At 43.5% G+C, this 21,555-nt stretch overlaps 1 protein-coding gene across 5 annotated transcripts in view; it reads left to right on the top strand.

Moving 5' to 3' along the window:
• The first annotated feature begins 294 nt into the window (after positions 1-294).
• LOC129154583 (zinc finger protein 84-like) overlaps positions 295-21,555 on the top strand; it is a 30,327-nt gene continuing 9,066 nt past the window's right edge. For 2 of the 5 annotated variants that reach the window (XM_070548258.1, XM_070548260.1), the window contains exons 1-3: positions 295-538; positions 682-794; positions 881-962. Coding sequence is in view for 2 of the 5 variants with exons in the window: in XM_070548256.1 (XP_070404357.1) it covers positions 16,631-18,337 (1,707 nt within the window). In the remaining 3 variants the exon portion in view is untranslated. Of the gene's footprint in view, positions 539-681; positions 795-880; positions 963-16,510; positions 20,149-21,555 lie in introns of those variants that run through there. The other 3 variants (XM_070548256.1, XM_070548257.1, XM_070548259.1) reach the window with 3 other exon arrangements.

The raw sequence follows: 21,555 nt of genomic DNA, 5'->3' as shown, positions 1-21,555 counted from the left end.
TAGACATTAAGACCTCTCCCACCATTTCCATTTTTAAATCCAGATAAAAAACTTAACTTTTTCATGATGTCTTCCATTAACCTATCCTTGCATCTGTGCTCTACTAGTTCTTTATTTGTCCTGTGTTAAATTTATTCTATATGTATTTTATGTGTATACCTATATTGTGCTGTTTAATGTTCTATATTCTGAACACACAGGTGTGTTTTATTCTGCTCCAGCAGGTGGCGCTAGTGCACATTTACGCTGGCCATTGACCACCGGAAAAAGCAGAAACCGGAAGCTGCTAGCAGAGCTAGCTTCTTGTTGTTCTGGTGTGTGAGGAGAATATTTGAGGCTCTGCAGTAAAAATGTCTTCACTTCAGTCTCTGGGAGAGTTGATCAGCTAAAGCGACTAACTGCTGCTGCTGCAGAAATCTTCTCACCAGGCTGTGGAAACTTTCTTCTCCTCCTCAACAACTTGGTGGAGTTCTTTCCAGAACCAGAGAAGATATTCTGCGGTCTTCGTGACAATCGGAGCTCCAGAATCAGGTTGTGGGTGAGAAAAGCTTTTCTCTAGACTTCCTGCCCTCTGGATCTGCTGCTGTTCCTTTGGCCAGAACCAAAGCGTTGGATCTTTAATCTCCTTCGTTGTTCTGAAGCAGCATCTTAATCAGCTCTCCTGCTTTGTTTCTATTGCAGCTGTTAGCTAAACACGGCTAAAGAAAACCTGCTACCACTTCAGGATCATCCATCAGCTGGGACTGATTCATCGTGTGTTCTTCACCACCTGGACCTGGACAGCATGGACACAGGTAGGGCTGCTACCTTTCAGATATGTAAATAAGTAAATGAGTTGGAGAAGTGGTTTTTCTCTTAGACAGATGTGTTATTCACACAGGTGGGAAACATCTGTAAACGCCAGATCTGGTGCAGGAAAATAGCTGAACAGGGAGTGGGGACACACTTTGCCTTCTGCGGTTGTAAGTGATAATAATAATAATAATAATAATAATAATACATCAAACTTGTAAAGCGCTTTTTAGGTCACTCAAAGAGGCTTCACAATAAAATGCAATAAACACATAATAAAACAATATGAAACATAGTAAACAGACTGGGGGATGCTGGATTGATCTTAAGAGAAGGCCAATTTAAAGAAGTGGGTTTTAAGCAGTGACTTAAAAGTAGAAAGAGAGACGGCGTTCCTGATGTTTAGTGGGAGAGAGTTCCAAAGTGTGGGGGCAGCGGCTGCAAAGGCTCCATCCCCCATGGTGCCATGTTTTGTTCTGAAAGGGGAAAGGAGGCTGGAGTCAGCAGAACGGAGGTGCCAGGACGTAGAATGGCGATGGACTGATTATCTTTTTGATTTAAAAGTTGTGAAACTATTCAGCATTTCCGTGCTGCAATAAATGGTCTGCAGCGTTAAAGACAAAAACAAAATGCTTACTGCAGCCTCCACATGTGACTCCAGAGGACACTGTGCGACTTTCTCTTTCGTAACACTCAGCTTCAGCTCAAACTGTACGACTTCCTCGCGGGGCAGATCTCACGAGTCATGCGCTCACACTGTACGTCTGGTAGCAACACGTCGGCCCTAAAAATATGCTAAAAATAGCAGTTTTTACTCAACACGTCAGACTTTTTTGTCTTGTTTTGCCTGTTGTCCTTCGGGAGTGCTGCAGGAGGACACACAGGGATTTATGGGGGTTGGATGAGGAAAACGAAATAAAGAAAGTAAATCTGTGTTTAGTGATCTGTTTAATTTGACATGAACACGACAAACACGCTTTCTTGACAATCTTTGTGAGTAAAAAAAAACGTGTAGAAATTAAAACGAACAGCGTGTCTTATTAGGGAAATAGCGGGCGAGCGGCGTTGATGCAGGATTGTGCATGCGCCGTGAGCGGTTCTGGTACATTTTGGGTCGCAGCTGCTCGCAGCGCCGCTTCAACAGTGCGATACCCTCACAAGGGACGGGCAAAATATTAAACACGCCAGAAGTCCGTGCGAGCTCACGATTGCTGATCGGTAGCTGGTCACGTGGTGTTAGAAATTTTCCGAGGTGCGCGTTGCGGAAATCTTGGGCCGTGCGGAGACGCGGTGGAGGGGCGTGGTTGTTAAAATGACGCAAAATGACGCAACTTTTCCGCGCGGACCTCGCGGACGCGTCAAGCATAAACCAACCTTTAGTCAGCATGCAGCTCAGTGGATTTAATGTCCTAGTCGAGTGGGTGGTGGTCTTATGGAAACATGAGAGCAAGTCAAATAGCAACTTTAAGAGCACTCTGAGCAACAGTTGTTTTCTACACATCTGTTTTTGAATCACTGTTTAGCAGTTGTCTGACTTTTCTATATTTTTTCTAAAGTAAAGCTGTCGTTTACAACTTTTTCTTCTGCTTCTTGTTTTCTATTTTCATATTCAGGCCAGTTTACACACAGAACTCCAGTTATTGCTTTGGTTCTGTCCAATCAGGGCTGCAGCCGAATCACACAGTCAGTACACCAACATGCTGCTCCTCTCAATTTACGTCCTCTACACACACACACACACACACACACACACACACACACACACACACACACACACACACACACACACACACACACAAAACGTCGGAGCTGCACACACACACACACACACACACACAAAACGTCGGAGCTGCACACACACACACACACACACACACACACACATACACACACACAAAACGTCGGAGCTGCACACACACACACACACACACACACACACACACACACACACACACACACACACACACACACACACACACACACTACACACACACACACACACACACTAAACGTCGGAGCTACACACACACACACACACACACACACACACACACACACACACACACACACTAAACGTCGGAGCTACACACACACACACACACACACACACACACACACACACACACAAAACGTCGGAGCTGCACACACACACAAAACGTCGGAGCTGCACACACACACACACACACACACACACACACACACACACACACACACACACACACACACACACACACACACACACACACACACACACACACACACACACACACACACACACACAAAACGTCGGAGCTGCACACACACACACACACACACACACACACACACTAAACGTCGGAGCTACACACACACACACACACACACACACACACACACACACACACACACACACACACACTACACACACACACACACACACACACTAAACGTCGGAGCTACACACACACACACACACACACACACACACACACACACACACACACACTAAACGTCGGAGCTACACACACACACACACACACACACACACACACACACACACACACAAAACGTCGGAGCTGCACACACACACACACACAAAACGTCGGAGCTGCACACACACACACACACACACACACACACACACACACACACACACACACACACACACACACACACACACACACACACACACACAAAACGTCGGAGCTGCACACACACACACACACACACACACACACACACACACACACACACTAAACGTCGGAGCTACACACACACACACACACACACACACACACACTAAACGTCGGAGCTACACACACACACACACACACACACTAAACGTCGGAGCTACACACACACACACACACACACACACACACACACACACACACACAAACTCAGACTGAGATGATGGAATTGGATGAGGAACTTCCTACAGACAGGAAAAGATGTCAGCTACCAAAGCTGTAGATCACGCTGGATAACTTCCTGTGGTTGCATTTATTTGACTGATTTTATTTGACTCATATTTTACCACCTCTTACATGAGCTGTCTTTAGTCCATTTCCAATACAAATACAGACAGAAGGACAATATGGGACCAGCTCAGTGGTCTTGTGGTAGTGTCCTCCCTGGGACTGTCAGAGCAGGTTCCATCCTCGGTCGGGTCGTACCAAAGACTTCAAAAATGGGACCCAAAGCCTCCCTGCTTGACGCTCAGCTTTAAGGGGTTGGATTGGGGGGTATAACCACCAAATAGTTCCTGAGCGCAGCCACTGCTGCATCTCACCACTCCCCTCCAATGAGATCACCAGCATGTGATGATGACTTTCTCCATTGTCTTCTTCTTCTTTAACGCATTGCTTCACCACCGGGTATCGGAACAGGACTCAGTATTGGAAGGTAATCAAAAATCAAACAACTTGGATTCAGATCAGGGGTAAAAATGTGGTTGTAACATAAGTCAGCTTTAAAAACTAAAACAACTGTTTATGAAATAACGTTACCTTAATTAATGACATATTTTCCTAGTTTACGTTATGTTGTTTGAAACCAAGGGTCTCATTATCTGAACTTTTTAACTTGTTGGATCGTGAATCTGTTTAAAAACTTTGCTCTATATGTGCCCCTTTTTTAACTTTGAGCACCCGGCCCTTCAAAGGTCTCTGCACGGCCCTGCTCTATCTGCTTCCTCTTCAGCACATCCTGAGCTCCTTCAAAGGAATCTCCTACCATCTTTATGCAGATGACATCCAACTGTACATCTCCTTTAAGCCCCATGCGATGTCTAAGCTGCAGCTGTTACACACCTGCTTAGACTCTATCAAAACCTGGATGGTGGGAGCTTTCTTCAGCTGAATGAAGATAAGACTGAGATTCTCATCTGTGCCCCAGACAAGCTGGTTCCCAAAGTCAGAGACTCTCTTGGTCAGCTTGCTTCCCACACCAAACCTTCCGTCAGGAATCTTGGCGTGACCTTTGACCCAGCTCTCACCCTGGATTCTCATGTCAGTTCTCTTGTTCGCTCTTCCTTCTTCCATCTCAGGAACGTTGCTAAGCTGAGTCCCATTCTGTCCCACTCTGAACTTGAGACAGGTATAATAATGCATTGAACTTATATAGCGCTTTTCTAGACAATCAAAGATGCTTTCACACACTCTCACATTCACACACTGCTAGTGTTGGTAAGCTACTTGTAGCCACAGCCGCCCTGGGGAGGTCTGGCAGAGGCGAGGCTGCCATTTGGCGCCGTCGGCCCCTCTGACCACCACTAACACAGGCAAGTTGGGTGAAGCGTCTTGCCCAAGGACACAACAGCAGGATACCCCTGGCGGGAGCTGGAATCGAACCCATGACCCTCCGATCATGAGGCAACCCGCTCTACCTCTTGAGCTACTGCTGCCCCAAGTTCTCCACACCTTCACCTCCTCACGCTTAGACTACTGTAACTCTCTTTTGACGTGTCTGAGCAGAACCTCCCTGAACCGTCTACAGGTGGTTCAGAATGCCTGTGCTCGGCTTCTGACCAAGTCCTCCAAACACACCCACATCACCCCGCTTCTCCTCCAGCTTCACTGGCTGCCAGTCAACTTCAGGGTTCATTTCTAGATCCTGGTTCTGGTCTATAGGGCCTTACATGGACAAGCACCATCTTACATTGGTGATCTTCTTAGTCCCTACACCCCCAGCAGGTCCCTGAGGTCCAGTGATCAAAGCCTACTGGTTGTGCAGCACCAGGCTAAAGGTCAAAGGTGACAGATCATCTGCTGCTGTGGCCCCCAGACTCTGGAACTCTCTCCCCCTGAGCCTGAGATCAGTGGACTCAGTGGTCTCCTTTAAAAAGCAGCTGAAGACACTTGTTCATGCTTTGGTGTGACCTTCATCACCACCATCTCCTTATTCCGCCTTTCCTCACAATCCACTGATTTCCCTCTTTCCTATAAATTTTCTCTCTCCCTTTCCTTACAATATAATTTTTTTAATCACAATTTTTAATATTTTCTCTCATTTTAAACATTTTTAATCATTTAAAAAATTATTTATACTTTAAATTATTTTTTGTACTCATGATTTTTATTTTGAGAGGTGCTATATGTTTTTTCTTTCTTTCCTCTCCACTGTCGCTAAATGCTTGCTTAGTATGAGGATTGCTGTAAAGACTCTGACACTAGTCAGTGACTCGATGCAACCTGCTGGGTTCCTCATACAGGAAACCTTTTACTGACTGGCTTAATGAACTGACCTGTATTAGGATGTTTACTGTGTGAAGGTCCTTGAGATGACTCTTGTCGTGATTTGGCGTTTTGTAATTAAACTTGAATTGAATTGACAGAAGCTGTGTCTCTCCTCACTGCTGTGAGGAGTGCACACACACACACACACACACACTTAAGCTGCACGAGCGTCGTTTAAGGGAGACACCGCGGACTATTTCCAGACATGAAAATCCCTCAATTCTTGGCAAAATTCGTCATTTTGAATCCAAAATGGGTCACCTACGTGATTCGTGCAGATCTGATTAGTTTTTGAGGGGGGGTTGAGACGCCCCCGACACCACCAAGAGTAGATTAAATAAATAAATCTGTCGGAACCGGTGAAACACGACCCGCACAAACGCAGCTGGAAGGAGCTCAGAACAGTCAAAGAGAAACTATAATATAGTTTAGCTGTCAGCGTGTAGAAGTTCCTGCTGAACTTTATTCTGTTTCATGAACCAGGGTGACCTGGGTTTATGTTCAATTCAACTTTAAAACTGGGAGAAAACTTTAGTCTACCTTTGAGTTGGATGTTTTCTTCTTGTTTGCTTGTTTCTCCTCAGAGACACGCTGGATATAAGGAGATGATAAAAGTCCAAATGTCCCCAAAGGAAGGGTCAGTTAGCTGGTTAGTGAAGGGTCAGTTAGCTGGTTAGTGAAGGGTCAGTTAGCTGGTTAGTGAAGGGTCAGTTAGCTGGTTAGTGAAGGGTCAGTTAGCTGGTTAGTGAAGGGTCAGTTAGCTGGTTAGTGAAGGGTCAGTTAGCTGGTTAGTGAAGGGTCAGTTAGCTGGTTAGTGAAGGGTCAGTTAGCTGGTTAGTGAAGGGTCAGTTAGTTGGTTAGTGAAGGGTCAGTTAGCTGGTTAGTGAAGGGTCAGTTAGCTGGTTAGTGAAGGGTCAGTTAGCTGGTTAGTGAAGGGTCAGTTAGCTGGTTAGTGAAGGGTCAGTTAGCTGGTTAGTGAAGGGTCAGTTAGCTGGTTAGTGAAGGGTCAGTTAGCTGGTTAGTGAAGGGTCAGTTAGCTGGTTAGTGAAGGGTCAGTTAGCTGGTTAGTGAAGGGTCAGTTAGCTGGTTAGTGAAGGGTCAGTTAGCTGGTTAGTGAAGGGTCAGTTAGCTGGTTAGTGAAGGGTCAGTTAGCTGGTTAGTGAAGGGTCAGTTAGCTGGTTAGTGAAGGGTCAGTTAGTTGGTTAGTGAAGGGTCAGTTAGCTGGTTAGTGAAGGGTCAGTTAGCTGGTTAGTGAAGGGGAGGTAGCTTAGCCTGGCCTGCCAGACTCCTCCTCTGTTTAATTCTGCACAGAGAACGGCTCTGGGAACTCTCCTATTCAAATAAGCCCACCCGCTGAGAAGTCTAACCCAGCCAATCAGCGCTGAGCAGCGTTCGTCACACACCATAACGCCGAGTTAGTCATAAACATGGCGACTGAAGCGGAGTTCGCTGCGGCTATTTCCTCTGTTCTAAATAACTTGAATGTCTTTAAAAGAACAAGTAGAAGCACTAAAAGCATTTCTTCTAAAAAATAAAGATGTTTGCACCGTTGCCAGATGCCTTTTTTTTTTTTTTACTACAGCGTCGCACGGTACAGTCAGCATTTCTGTCTTTTTTCTGATTGGTTCTTTTTGAGGTGGCTAGTCCCGCCCCTCATGTGCCTCTCTGCCTGTGAGTTAAGACTCAAGACAACTTTATTAGTCCCCGAGGGGCAATTCGAGACAGCATTGTGAAGCAGCCGGCACTAAAATCTCTAAATTCTAAAAACACATCCAATTTACACATTTGTAAAACCCATAAAACCTATATACACATTCATGTCATATCCTCACATGTGAATGACCAACAATGAGTAAACCTTTGGCTCACACACACACACGCACACACACACACACACACAAATACACATGCATACATGTAACTACACGCACGCACACATACAAGTAATGCACACGCCCCCTATCTGCACTGAGAGTTAAGAAGAAGCAGAGCTCTGGGAACAAAGGAACTTCTCCTCCTCTGTGTTTTACAGCATGGGCATCGAAGTCGGCGTTTGGAGGGCAGCCACTCGAAAACAGTATGAAGAGGGTGTGATGGGTCTTTAATAGGGCTGTCGCGGTAACCGCAAAAATGAAATATCGCAATATGAAGAAGCCCACCGCGCTGCATCATGCGCCACCGCGATTACCGAACTTGGTTCAACTCAATGATGCATGTTGAGAAGGATGGCTGCACTGGTATCAAAACGAAACGTTACTTCGCTCCTTTGGGAACACTTTGGTTTTCAGTACGTCAGCTGCTGCGCAGCCAGAGTCCTTGGCCGAGACAGAGCTGCCACCAGCGGCAAAATAAATAAATAAATAAATAAACGCTCGGAGACCTGCTGAAGTCCCGGACAAGCACTGCTTCTGCAACCGTCCCGAAGAGAGTTTGAGCCGAGCTGGAGCTCACTCGCTACCTGCAGGAGGAATGCATCCACCCTAAAGAAAACCCCCGTGACACGGTGGAGCAACAACCGGGAGAGATTCCCTTTGCTCGCCAGAGTCGCACGCAAGTGATTGCAACGAGCGCACCATCCGAGAGGGTTTTCAGTGTTGCTGGAAATGTTGCCACCCCTCTCAGATCCTCTCTCAAACCGTAGTTAACATGCTGGTTTTCCTTGTGGGTAACAAGGACGTGACCGAGCTATAAATCACCGTCATTCGTGTGTGAAAGTGAAAGTGACCCCGCGCCCGGTACATGTAATTTTTTATGCTTGATTTTAAACAACTAAACAAAATGGGGACTTGTTTCTTATTTGTTAGATGCTGCAGCCAAAATTGCATTTAAAAGTTTAACCTTCTCCTGAATGTTGTTGTTTTTAAGTTCAGTCGGACTCCGACTGTCGGAGAAACAAACGTTACTGCGATCTGTGTTGTTACTGCCCTTTGATCTGCATTCAGTAAAGTGTTATTAAAGAAGGCACTGCAATTTTTAACCTTTTTTAAATGTGTAAACATTATGTTTAGATAGTACTGCAATAAAAAAAGGGCTGCAATAATATCGCACACTGCAATATTAAGCCACCCTGAATCACCGCAGGGGGAATTCCTCAACCGCGACAGCCCTATTCTTTAATGATTTTCTGTGCTAAACTTCCTGTATGCTGGTCACATTGAGAAGTTAAGCTTCGCAGTGGTAGTCCAATGAGCCGAGAGCCCACCTTGACGGTGCTTTGTAGACGGTTTCTATACTGCAGGCTGACAGAATAAAACCAACAGGGGATGGAAAATGTGATAACACTCTCTATAAAAGAATAATAGAAAGTCAGTAAAATGTCCTTCCTGACTCCAAATGAATTCAACTTCCTCAGGAGGTAGAGTCGTTGCTGGCACTTTCTGAGGATGTCCTCAGTGTCGGAAGAGAATTTCAGGAGGTGATCAAAGGTGGTCCCTAGATATTTATACTCTTCAACCAGCTCCACTGGCTGTCCACGAATGATAGTGGAGGCAGCGGTAACCAGCGCTCTCTCTTTGAGAAGGACACCACCATCTCCTTGGTTTTGGTCACATTCAGCTCCAGGCATGCAGTGTCACACCAATCCACAAACTGCTGCAGGACCTGCCCGTGGTAAACAGTAGGGCCTGACAGAAGAGACAGGAGCACAGTGTCATCAGCGTATTTTACCATGTAACTGTCAGGCTGGATGGATCTACAGTCATCTGTGTAGAGAATGAAGAGTAGAGGAGACAACACGCAGCCTTGTGGGGTGCCAGTAGAGGTGTAAAGAAGGTCTGAGAGAGTGTTAACCAGCACTCTTTGTGATCTGTTAGTTAAGAAATCCAGGATCCATAGGACTATCTGATCATCCAGGTGAAAAAGAGAAGCGAGTTTGCCAGCCAGGATGTGAGGTTGCAGGGCGTTAAACGCTGAAGAGAAGTCAACAAACAGGGGTCTAGTTGAAGAGTTTGGGATCTCCAGATGTCTGTGTACCATGTCTAAGATGAATGTTTTTGCATCGACAACACTTCTCCCTTTCCGATACGCACACTGAAGTGGATCTAACTGAGGGTGTAAGGCTCTGATAATGTGATGTTTCAGGACCCTCTCCATAGCCTTCATCGGTAAAGAGGTCAAAGCCACAGGAAGATCATTGAGAGCCTTAACCCTGCTGGTCTTGGGGATGGGTATGACCGTAGAGTGTTTCCAGAGCTGAGGAACTGTGCTTGTATCCATGGAGCTCTGGAACAAGGTCTGAAACACACCCCCTAGTTGCTGTGCACAGTTTCTGAGAACTCTGCTGCTGATGTGGTCTGGGCCAGGTGTACTTTTCTCCTTAGTCTGCTTAAGAGCTTTCACAACCTGCTGCATGGTAAATCTGAATCTGAATGCAGGGTTCCCAGGGCTTAATTTAGATTTTATTTCCTGGAGCTGGACGTGATTATCAGACTCGAACCGAGTATAAAAAGAGTTGAGATCATCAAGCAGAGATGTCGGTGTGCTGCTCTCCACCTGCCACTAGGTGTTGCTATTGCTGTATTTGCTGAGGCCATGGTCTTCAAACCCAGCCAAGCAGAGCAGAGGGTTCCCTCCATGAACCTTTCCTCCACTTTATCTTTGTATTTTAATTTGGCCATTTTTATGGCTCGCTTAACCTCTCTGTTGATTTCCTTTTTCTCATGTTCAGAACCTGTGAAGAAAATCTTTTTTTCTTATTTAAGATTTCTTTCAGTTCTTTAGTGATCCACGGTTTATTGTTGGGAAAGATGGAAACTGTTTTGGATGGAATAATACTGTCGACGCAGAAGGAGATGTATGAGGAAACCGTGTCAACCTGCTCAACTACATTGCTGGATGTAGAAAATAGGCTATTCCAGTCTGTAGATTCAAAGCATTCTTTTAGATTAGAGATGCCTTCCTCTGTCCATTGTTTGATATCTTTAACAGTCTTTTTAACTCTTTTGATCACTGGAATGTATGCTGGGGCGGGCAGAATAACCAAATGATCAGCAGAGCCGGGGGGGGGGGGGGGCTCTGTAAGCATCCTGGACCGAACCATAACATTTGTCGAGGATCTTACCCATTCTGGTGGGGCACCTGATATATTGCTGATAGCCTTTCAGGGTCTTATCAACAAGACAGTGATTGAAGTCACCCAGAATAAATTTGGGAGAGTCTGGGGATAACTGTTCAATTTTGTTTAACACGGTAGAAATGTGTTTGGTTGCTGTAGAGGCATTAGCTTCTGGATGAATGTAGACCAGCATGATAAAAAGCTGAGGAAATTCTCTCGGGAGATAAAATGGGCGAAGGGAAACGACCAAGAGTTCAATGTCTGTGGAACGTAGCTGTTCCCTCACTACAATAGTGGAACACCATTGAGTGTTTATGTAGAGACATACTCCGCCGCCATGTTGTTTACCTGTGAGCTCGCGGCTCCGATCTAGGCGTATTGGGGGGCTAAAACCATCAATGTGTAGCGAATCATCACTAACGTTCTCATTTAACCATGTTTCAGTAAATGCAAGGATTGAAGCAGTCCTATATTCATGCATATGATTGACATTAGCTTGTAGCTCATCTGTTTTGTTACAGAGAGAGCGCACGTTGGCCAAAATGATGGAAGGGAGGGCCCGCTGTTCAAGAGTCTCTCTTTTGAGTCTGGCTCTAACACCACCTTTCTTCCTTCCCCTTCTGGTTACCTTATTGTATGTAGGTCTTTGCTGGTTGGAGAAGTTTTTGCGAATGATTTCTTCTGGAAAGCAGTCCGTGTTTGTCATGATGTGGGCTTGTAATCCAAGTTGCACCAGCTGGTCTCTGTGGTAGATGAGGCGCGGTCCGTCAGGTAGCCGACTTCTAACAGCAGACACAAGCTCATAAGAGATGAGGCAAAATGTCCCTACAATTGCCAGGATCCTCAGAATATCCATTCCAGAAGAAGTTGTAGTCCAGAGTAAGGAGTCAGCGGAGTAAGAGGGATAAAAAGGGAAGCCAGGTAAGTAAACAAAGCTTCAGCTAGTGCCTGAGCCAGGCTACATTTAGCATCCTTAATCGTTTTCAGTCCTAACAGTACCACGGCTACTCATCAACCTGACCTCAACTATCTCTCACCTAATGTATCCTCTGTAATCTCCAACCTTGGAGTAAAAATGGACCAGGCTCTGAAGATGGATGCCCAGGTCAATAACACAGTTAAATCATGTTTTTACCAACTAAGACGCATCTCGAAACTAAAGCACATCCTGAGTGTCAGTCTTCTGAAATCGGTGGTCCACACTTTCATCACTTCAAGGCTGGATTACTCTAACTCCTGCTTATACGGCATCAGTAAAGCAGCTCTTTCCAGACTTCAGCTGGTTCAGAACTCAGCAGCTAGGTTGCTGACTGGAGCTGACAGAAGGCAACACATTTCTCCAATTCTGAAATCTCTCCACTGGTTGCCCGTGCAGTTCAGGATAAATTTCAAAATTATGCTTCTGACTTACAAATCCTTGAACCATCAAGCTCCTCCATATCTGTGTTAACTTGTCCATTACTACAACCCGCCGCGTGCTCTCAGGTCTGAAGATAAGCTCCTCCTAGCTGTTCCCAATGCACGTTTAAAAAGCCGTGGAGAGAGGGCTTTCTCTGTCTGTGCACCGAAGCTGTGGAATACATTACCACTGCTAGTGAGGCTAGCACCAACAGCTAGCATTTTTAAATCACGCTTGAAAACTCACTACTTCAACCTAGCGTAAACCACATAATTATGAACCTCACTTAGATCAACATTGTTTAAAAATGGAATTCACAATATCAACTTCTGTACTATTGAGGTTCTTCTTAAAATGTTTTTCTAATTTTTATTCTCCCTGTGTCTTATTGATTTTTAGCTGTTAGTTTTGGGGATTTTGTTGTATTTCCTTTTTATCTTTTATCTGTGTTCGTCTGACATGATTGTATAACGCGGTTTAAATTCTCTAACATTTTTGGTGTACAGCGCCTTGTTTGGTTGTAATGCCATGTTGAATGTGCTTTATAAATAAAATTAGATTGGATTGGATTGGATTGGATCCAGGAAGTCTCCAAAGACAACACATTTAAGGTGCCAAATGCGTATAAGATGTGTACAGGGAAACATCAAAAGAACTAAAACTTTTTTAAAAAAAGCTAATAAATATCCAGATAAGCCGATTAAAAAACCTATACTGCTGCAACACAAGCTGACCAGTCGACCGCATGAGCAGCGACCACCAGACTCTTTCTGTGTGCAGAATTAGAGGACGAGTCTGGCAGGCCAGGCTAGAGGTAGCTGTCATTAAACCCTGATCCAGCCCACTGCCTCCTGCTGTTGTTGTTAATAACAAAATGTATTCATCACTTGTATAGGTTAAATGGCTAAACAATAACAAACCGATTAATCGAAAAAAAATAATCGACAGATTAGTCGATTATGAAAATAATCGTTAGTTGCAGCCCTAGTTGTTATTATTATAATATTATCACAAATATAAAACTAGCATCTTGGAAGTTTAGGATTCTTTATGGTTTTAGTGTTTTCAGCAGCAGAGCCTGGTTCATGCTTTGTCACATTTCCTTTGGGTTCAAACAAAATAACAAACCAGGCCAAACATGTAGTTCATGTTGTTTATCTTATTTCATCCATAATTCATTTAGTTTTTAAATCTCAATTTTTAGGCTGTTAATTTAAAAACAATCATTTGATTATAATTAAATAACCTGTTAAAAGCACTAAAATGTGGCAAATAACATCTGCTCACTAAAATGTTTCTGTGGGAGACCCCCAGACCAACTCCCCCTAGGTCCCGAGCGCGGCTGTGTCTGCAGCTCACCGCTCCCCCAGGGGATGGGTCAAATGCGGAGAACAAATTTCGCACACACACCTGTGTGTGTGACAACTAATGGGACTTTAACTTTAACCTGAAGTCTTCGTCCTCAGAGCTGAGGACAATACTGGGACATGTGGCTGACATGTCTCAGTCTTTGTCTCTTCTCAGAGGAACAGAAACTTGTGAACAAAAGGTAAACAAAGGTTTTGCTACTCTGAGAGCAGGGACACGTAGAAAACATGCAGCCACTGTGGCCTTCAAGGACCAGTTCTGCTCCCCCTGTTAATGTTCAAAAGTACTGGTACCTTCATCTGCAGCAGGTTCACTTGCTGGGGAGGGTGTGTGTGTGTGTGTGCGGCTACTTTTTTCGATGTGGAGTCTAACCTTTTTCACCCTTGACCCATTTTCATGTCTGTATTTTGCGTGTCTTTAGCTCCGCCCTCTAGCTTGGAGATTTCCCCGTTCCTAAAAAGTGTGTGTAAACAAAACCTACTGGTGTGGGACCCGGACCGACGCAACGCAGTCCGGTCTGTGCTGCCCCAGATGTGAATGCGCCAATACAGACCCGATTAGCCACATGACGAATTGTTCTTTTAGATATCAATCATGTCATGAATGACGACAATCACTGAGTGGGCCAGAGTAACGGCAGGCCACCGGGAAGTTTCCCCGTTCTCCTGATTACCAGTTAATTTAAGGAACTGATGTTGTATTCCTAACCCAAACCTCAACTAAAAGTTAATTCACCCCATATAGGGCTGCACGACATTAGGAAAACCTGCGATATTCGTTAACAATGATTAATAGTGCGATGCCGATATTACTTGCGATAAATAAAAACTTAACTCAGGAACAAAAATAATCAAAAACAAAGAAATTTAAAAAAAATCATAAAAATGAGAAAAGCTAAAGGTGTGAATGAAAGGGGAAAAGAAAATGAACAAGAGAAGCAGAATCAGCAAAAAGAGCAAAACAAAGCTAACTCAGGTGTTTGCTAACCATCAAAATTAAGGGCCGTCCACCTTGGGTGCGATATGCATATTGTGCATGCTGATATCGCGATAACGAAATATTTACGAAATATTGTGCAGCCCTAACCCCATACTTCTAAAACTAAAGTAGGTTTTATTTTTTTATTTTTCACTGTGATGATCTGTCAAATGTCCTCACAATTTTAACATGTCCCCATGTTAGAGGTGAAAAGTCAAAAATGTGTCCTCACAGCATACATAAGATATGCCAGCACACACACACACACACACACACACACACACACACACACACACACACACACACACACACACACACACACACACACACACACACACATTATTCCCAGGCTATAAGGGTAAACTGTCTAGTCAGCATGCAGCTCAGTGAATTTAATGTCCTAGTTGAGTGGGTGGGGAAAATAGATCTTTATATAAAAGGCGTGAAAATCCCTCATTTATGTAGCATTTGTCAGGGCTCCTGAGTCATTTAAGGCTCGTATGATTTATAGAGGCTCAAAGTTCAGTTTCCTTTTGTAAATACATTTCAGCCTGAAGACCTCTTATGATGAATAATATAAATGGAAACCGTGTTCCCTCACCCGGACGTGGGCCACCGTGGCCCCCCTCTGGAGCCAGGCCTAGAGGTGGGGCACGTTGGTGAGCGCCGTGTGGCCGGGCTTTCACCCATGGAGCCCGGCCGGGCACAGCCCGAAGAGGAAACGTTGGTCCCCGTTTCCCATGGCCTCACCACTCATGGGAGGGGCCAAAGGGGTCAGATGGGTGGGATTCGAGGGCGGGGACCTTGGTGGTCTGATGCTCGGCTACAGAAGCTGGCTCTTGGCACATGGAATGTCACCTCTCTGGTGGGAAAGGAGCCTGAGTTGGTGTGTGAGGTTGAGAGATTCCGACTAGATATAGTTGGACTCACCTCAACGCATGGCTCTGGCTCTGGAACCAGTTTCCTTGAGAGGGGTTGGACACTCTACCACTCTGGAGTTGCTCCCACTGAGAAGCGCCAAGCAGGGGTGGGCATACTAGTTGCCCCCCATCTTGGTACCTATACATTGGGGTTTACCCCGGTGAATGAGAGGGTAGCCTCCCTCTGTCTATGTGTGGGGGGATGGGTTCTGACTATGGTCTGTGCTTATGCACCAAACTTCAGTTCAGACTACCCACCCTTTTTGGAGACCTTGGAGGGGGTGCTGGAGAATGCTCCTTCTGGTGACTCCCTCGTTCTGCTGGAGGACTTTAACGCTCACGTGGGCAATGAAAGTGAGACCTGGAGAGGTGTGGTTGGGAGGAACGGCCCCCCTGATCTGAATTCAAGTGGTGTTTTTTTATTGGACTTCTGTGCCAGTCATGGATTGTCCATAATGAACACCATGTTCAAACATAAAGGTGTCCATATGTGCTCTTGGCACCAGGATACCTTAGGCCGCAGCTCGATGATCGACTTTGTTGTTGTTTCATCTGACCGGCGACCGCATGTCTTGGACACTTGTGGCTGGGGAGAGGGAAGTCTGGGCCTCTCGACTTAGCTACTGCCCCCACGACCCGACTCTGGATAAGCGGGTGAAAATGGATGGATGGATGGAAATACATTTCATTCTACTGTCAGTTTAAAGAAATAATACAAATGACATATGTGTAAAAACAGTTACAGCTGTCTGTAATTCATATAATGTTTCTGTGTTTCCTACAGATTTTCAACAGGTGGTTCTGGTTAAATTAGAAGCTTCAGAAGAACAGAAGTGCTCGTGTCAACCACCAGCACCTAGATTTTCTCCACAAAAAGGAGGAACAGGAGAAACTCTGGTCTAATATGGAGGGAGAGCATCTCCATTTGAATAAGGAGACTGATGCTGCCAGGTTTCAATCCTTTAGCCGTAAAACACATTTAAACAAACACACAAGAGTCCACACAAAACAGAAACATTTTGCCTGTGAGCAATGTGGAAAAAGATTTAGCGGAAAGTCATCTCTAAACAGACACATGGGAGTCCACACAGGAAAAAAGACTTTTCCGTGTGACCTCTGTGGAAAAATATTTAGCCACAAGTCAAATTTAAGCATTCACATGAGAGTCCACACAGGACAGAAGCCTTTTGTTTGTGAGCTTTGTGGGGAAAGATTTAGCCGAAAGACCCATTTAAACAGTCACATGAGAGTCCACACAGGACAGAAGCCTTTTGCTTGTGAACTGTGTGGACAAAGATTTAGCGGAAAGTCAACTCTAAACATTCACAGGAGAGTCCACACAGGATGGAAGACTTTACCGTGTGACCTCTGTGGAAAAAGATTTAGCCAAAAGTCAGCTTTAAGCAGACACATGGGAGTCCACACAGGACAGAAGCCTTTTCCGTGTGACCTCTGTGGAAAAAGATTTAGCGAAAAGTCAATTTTAAACAGACACATGAGAGTCCACACAGGACTGAAGCCTTTCGCCTGTGAGCTCTGTGGAAAGAGATTTGGCCTAAAGGCCTCTTTAAATAGTCACATGAGTGTCCATGCAGGGCAGAAGCCTTTTGTTTGTGAGCTTTGTGAAAAGAGATTTAGCCGAATGTCAGCTTTAAACAGACACATGAGAATCCACACAGGACAGAAGCCTTTTGCTTGTGAGCGCTGTGAAAAAAGATTTAGCCGAATGTCAACTTTAAAAAGTCACACAAGAGTCCACACAGGACAGAAACCATTTGCTTGTGAGCGCTGTGCAAAGAGATTTAGCGTAAAGTCAGCTTTAAATAATCACATGAGTGTCCACACAGGACAGAAGCCTTTTGCTTGTGAGCTCTGTGAAAAGAGATTTAGCCGTATGTCAACTTTAAAAAGACACATGATAGTCCACACAGGACAGAAGCCTTTTGCTTGTGAGCTCTGTGGAAAGGGATTTAGCCAAAAGTCAGCTTTAAATAATCACATGAGTGTCCACACAGGACCGAAGCCTTTTGCTTGTGAGCTCTGTGAAAAGAGATTTAGCCGAATGTCAATTTTAATAAGTCACATGAGATTCCACAAAGGACAGAAGCCTTTTTCTTGTGAGCTTTGTGAAAAGAGATTTAGCCAAATGTCAACTTTAAATAATCACATGAGTGTCCACACAGGACAGAAGCTTTTTCCATGTGACCTCTGTGGAAAAAGATTTAGCCTAAAGTCAACTTTAAATCGTCACATGAGTATCCACACAGGACAAAAGCCTTTTGCTTGTGAGCTCTGTGAAAAGAGATTTAGCCAAAAGTCAACTTTAAATAATCACATGAGTATCCACACAGGACAGAAGCCTTTTGCTTGTGAGCTCTGTGAAAAGAAATTTAGCCGAAAGACCCATTTAAACAGTCACATGAGAGTCCACACAGGACAGAAGCCTTTTGCTTGTGAGCTCTGTGAAAAGAGATATATCGAAAAGTCAAATTTAAACAGACACATGAGAGTCCACACAGGTCAGAAACCTTTTCCGTGTGACCTCTGTGGAAAAAGTTTTAGCCATCAGACAACTTTAAACAAACACACAAAAGTTCACACAGTACAATAGCCCTTTCCTTTTGAGCTCTGTGGAATAAGATGTAGTTAAAAGATACATTTAAACGGTCACATGAGAGTCCACACAGGACAGAACCCTTTCACCTGTGAACTCTGTAGATGAAGATTTAGCTGAAAGAAAACTTTAAATAATCATCTAAGCATCCACTTGGGCTGAACGATCTATTGCAGGGGTCTCCAACATTCTTTGGCCTGTGAGCCACTTATACACAATGAAAGTACAGCAGAGTTACTGCCATATGATTTATTTACATTGATACTTTCCATGTGTGAATGTGCTTATGTTAAACATGCTATACTTACTATATTAACATGCTTTGTATTCACAAGTTGATTTCTCTGTATTTCAGTACATCAGTATATATTTTTTTTCAAGTATAAGTAAGCTAGTGATATTCTGAAAACCAAATAGAACAAAACATATTTAGTTTTTTAAACTAATCGGATACTTTCAGATAACGAATAACAAATCTACTTCATGTGAATTATTTGGTAATTTTTTCTAGAAGGTTTGTATAATAACTTTTTGAGCACACAGGAACAGCTAACCTGTAAAGCTGATGATATTTTAACTAAAATACAAGCTAAATGTGATGAAAACACAAAATTGTCAATAGTTTGAATTGAAGTAAAAAAAGTAAAATCAGAAATAAGATTTGTTCCTGCTCTCCTGATTTATTGAATAATTTTTATGGGGTATTTTTTTTGGTCATGAAAGTTAAGTTTTGCTGCGTTTATTGCTGACAATATTAAGGTTGGAGGTTTATCCTTTTTTTCTGCATCTTGTAGGTTTTTTTCTCGGCAGGTCTGAAGGCTGTGCGTTACACACAGCAGACACACAGAGAGCAAGAGACCAGAACCAAAAGAAATGATCACGTCACACCAGTCATAAAATATTTACATTGGCTTCCAGTAACTTACAGGATTGATTTCAAAGACCTTTTACTTACTTTTAAATCATTACATGGCCAACAACCTCTGTATATAGCAGAGATGTTTGAAACGTAGCGCCCTTCAAAATCACTTAGGTCAGCAGATAAATCCCAACTGGTACAACCCAGAGCCCGCACCAAGCACGGAGAGGCTGCCTTTAGCTGCTATGTGGTCTGTCTCTGGAACTGTCTTCCAATAGACATTAAGACCTCCATTACCATTTTTAAACCTATATTAAGTACTAAACTTTTTCTTGATGCCTTCCATTAACCTATCCTTGCATCTGTGCTCTACTAGGTCTTTATCTGTACTGTGTTAAATTTATTCTATATGTATTTTATGTGTATACCTATTCTGTGCTGTTTTATCTTTGTTCTATATTTTAAAGTAAATAAATTGGTAACGCTTCCTTTTACAGTCCTTAATTACTAAGTACTACATGGTAATTACATAGTAAGTTAAAGTGTATTATTGTGTAATTAAAGTGGATAATTGTAATATAGTGTAGTTATTGTGTAAAGCAGTATATATTGGGAATGATTTAAAAAATCAAAACTAGAATTGAACCTGAGTTACATGGTAATAACAGTTGAAGAACACAGAAACAATAATAAACTTTATGTAATTACCATTTAAGTACTAAGTAATTAGAGGACTGTAAAAGAAAGCACTACCAATAATTTTACTTGATATACTTTTATTTTTGTGTACTATGTTCTGTGTCAATATTCTTTGATTTTATTTTACACAACATAATGTGACATTTTAACTATTTCATTTCATTTGTGGTTGTTTTAACTACGTGAAGCACATTGGGCTACTGTTTTGAGTATGAAATGGGCTATATAATAAACTTGACTTGAGAGAGGGTTCACAATCATGTTTTATTACTAAATGAGACACTCAGCTGAAACTGGGGGAAATATATGATGAATCTAAATCACAGGAGATGTCCAGAGTTTTTAAAGCCTGTGTTCATCATGTTATAGGGGGCCACAAAGAGGCTACACTCACACCCAGTTCTTGGGACCACAGACATATATATTGACTAGGGACTGTTTGTATGTAAATATTGCTGACTGCTTGGCCGCTTGATCAGAACCAGAAACTTATGTGTAACAGACCGCAAGTTCTGCAGCTCACACGTTCACCAGGGAGCTCTGCCAGCTGATTGGTTCTTTTGGTAGCTAGTGCGGTTCTGGTGCTGAGCAGCATGCATGCATCAGTGGATTTCACTGTAGTCTGTGTTCATAATGGATTAAGAAAGGACAGGAAAACATTGTTAACTCAAATATATCATTATAATTGTAGCTGCCAGCTGAGCAGCTGATGGCAATGACCCTTAATTGGCTCACAGACTGTATATAAGCCACACCCTTCCAGAGGAAATTGTTTGGGTTAATCTGTTTGTGGAGAAGTTAACACTGTTTGAAGTATTGAAATTAGGTCTTAAGCCTAAAGTCACCTCAGCTGCACATTGCCGACTGCATCCCCACGTAAGTTTTGCTGTATTGACACTTTTGTTTGGGTTATTAGTTTGACACTATGTATAGAACATGTATAGATACTTTATCATACAGGTGCTGGCCAGTAAATTAGAATATCATCAAAAGGTTGAAAATATTTCAGTAATTCCATTCAAAACGTGAAACTTGTACATTATATTCATGCAATGCACACAGACCAATGTATTTCCGATGTTTATTACGTTTAATTTTGATATTTATAGGTGACAACCAATGAAAACATCAAATCTGGTATCTCAGAAAATTAGAATATTCTAAAGGCCAATGAAAAAATGTTTGTTTCTTTAATGTTGGCCAACTGAAAAGAATGAACATGAAAAGAATGTGCATGTATAGCACTCAATACTTAGTCGGGGCTCCTTTTGCCTCAATAACTGCAGTAATGCGGCGTGGCATGGACTCGATCAGTCTGTGGCACTGCTCAGGTGTTATGAGAGCCCAGGTTGCTCTGATAGTCGTCTTCAGCTCCTCTGCATTGTTGGGTCTAGCGTATTGCATCCTCCGCTTCACAATACCCCATAGATTTTCTATGGGGTTAAGGTCAGGCGAGTTTGCTGGCCAATCAAGGACAGGGATACCATGGTCCTTGAACCAGGTGCTGGTGGTTTTGGCACTGTGTGCAGGTGCCAAGTCCTGTTGAAAGGTGAAGTCTGCATCCCCATAAAGTTGGTCAGCAGCAGGAAGCATGAAGTGCTCTAAAACTTCCTGGTAGACGGCTGCATTGACCCTGGACCTCAGGAAACAGAGTGGG

This window comes from Nothobranchius furzeri, chromosome 2 (genome assembly GCF_043380555.1).
Source record: "Nothobranchius furzeri strain GRZ-AD chromosome 2, NfurGRZ-RIMD1, whole genome shotgun sequence".
Classification (NCBI taxonomy): Eukaryota; Metazoa; Chordata; class Actinopteri; order Cyprinodontiformes; family Nothobranchiidae; genus Nothobranchius; species Nothobranchius furzeri.
The sequence above is the reverse complement of the archived record's forward strand: the minus strand, read 5'-3'. Positions and strand labels throughout refer to the sequence as shown.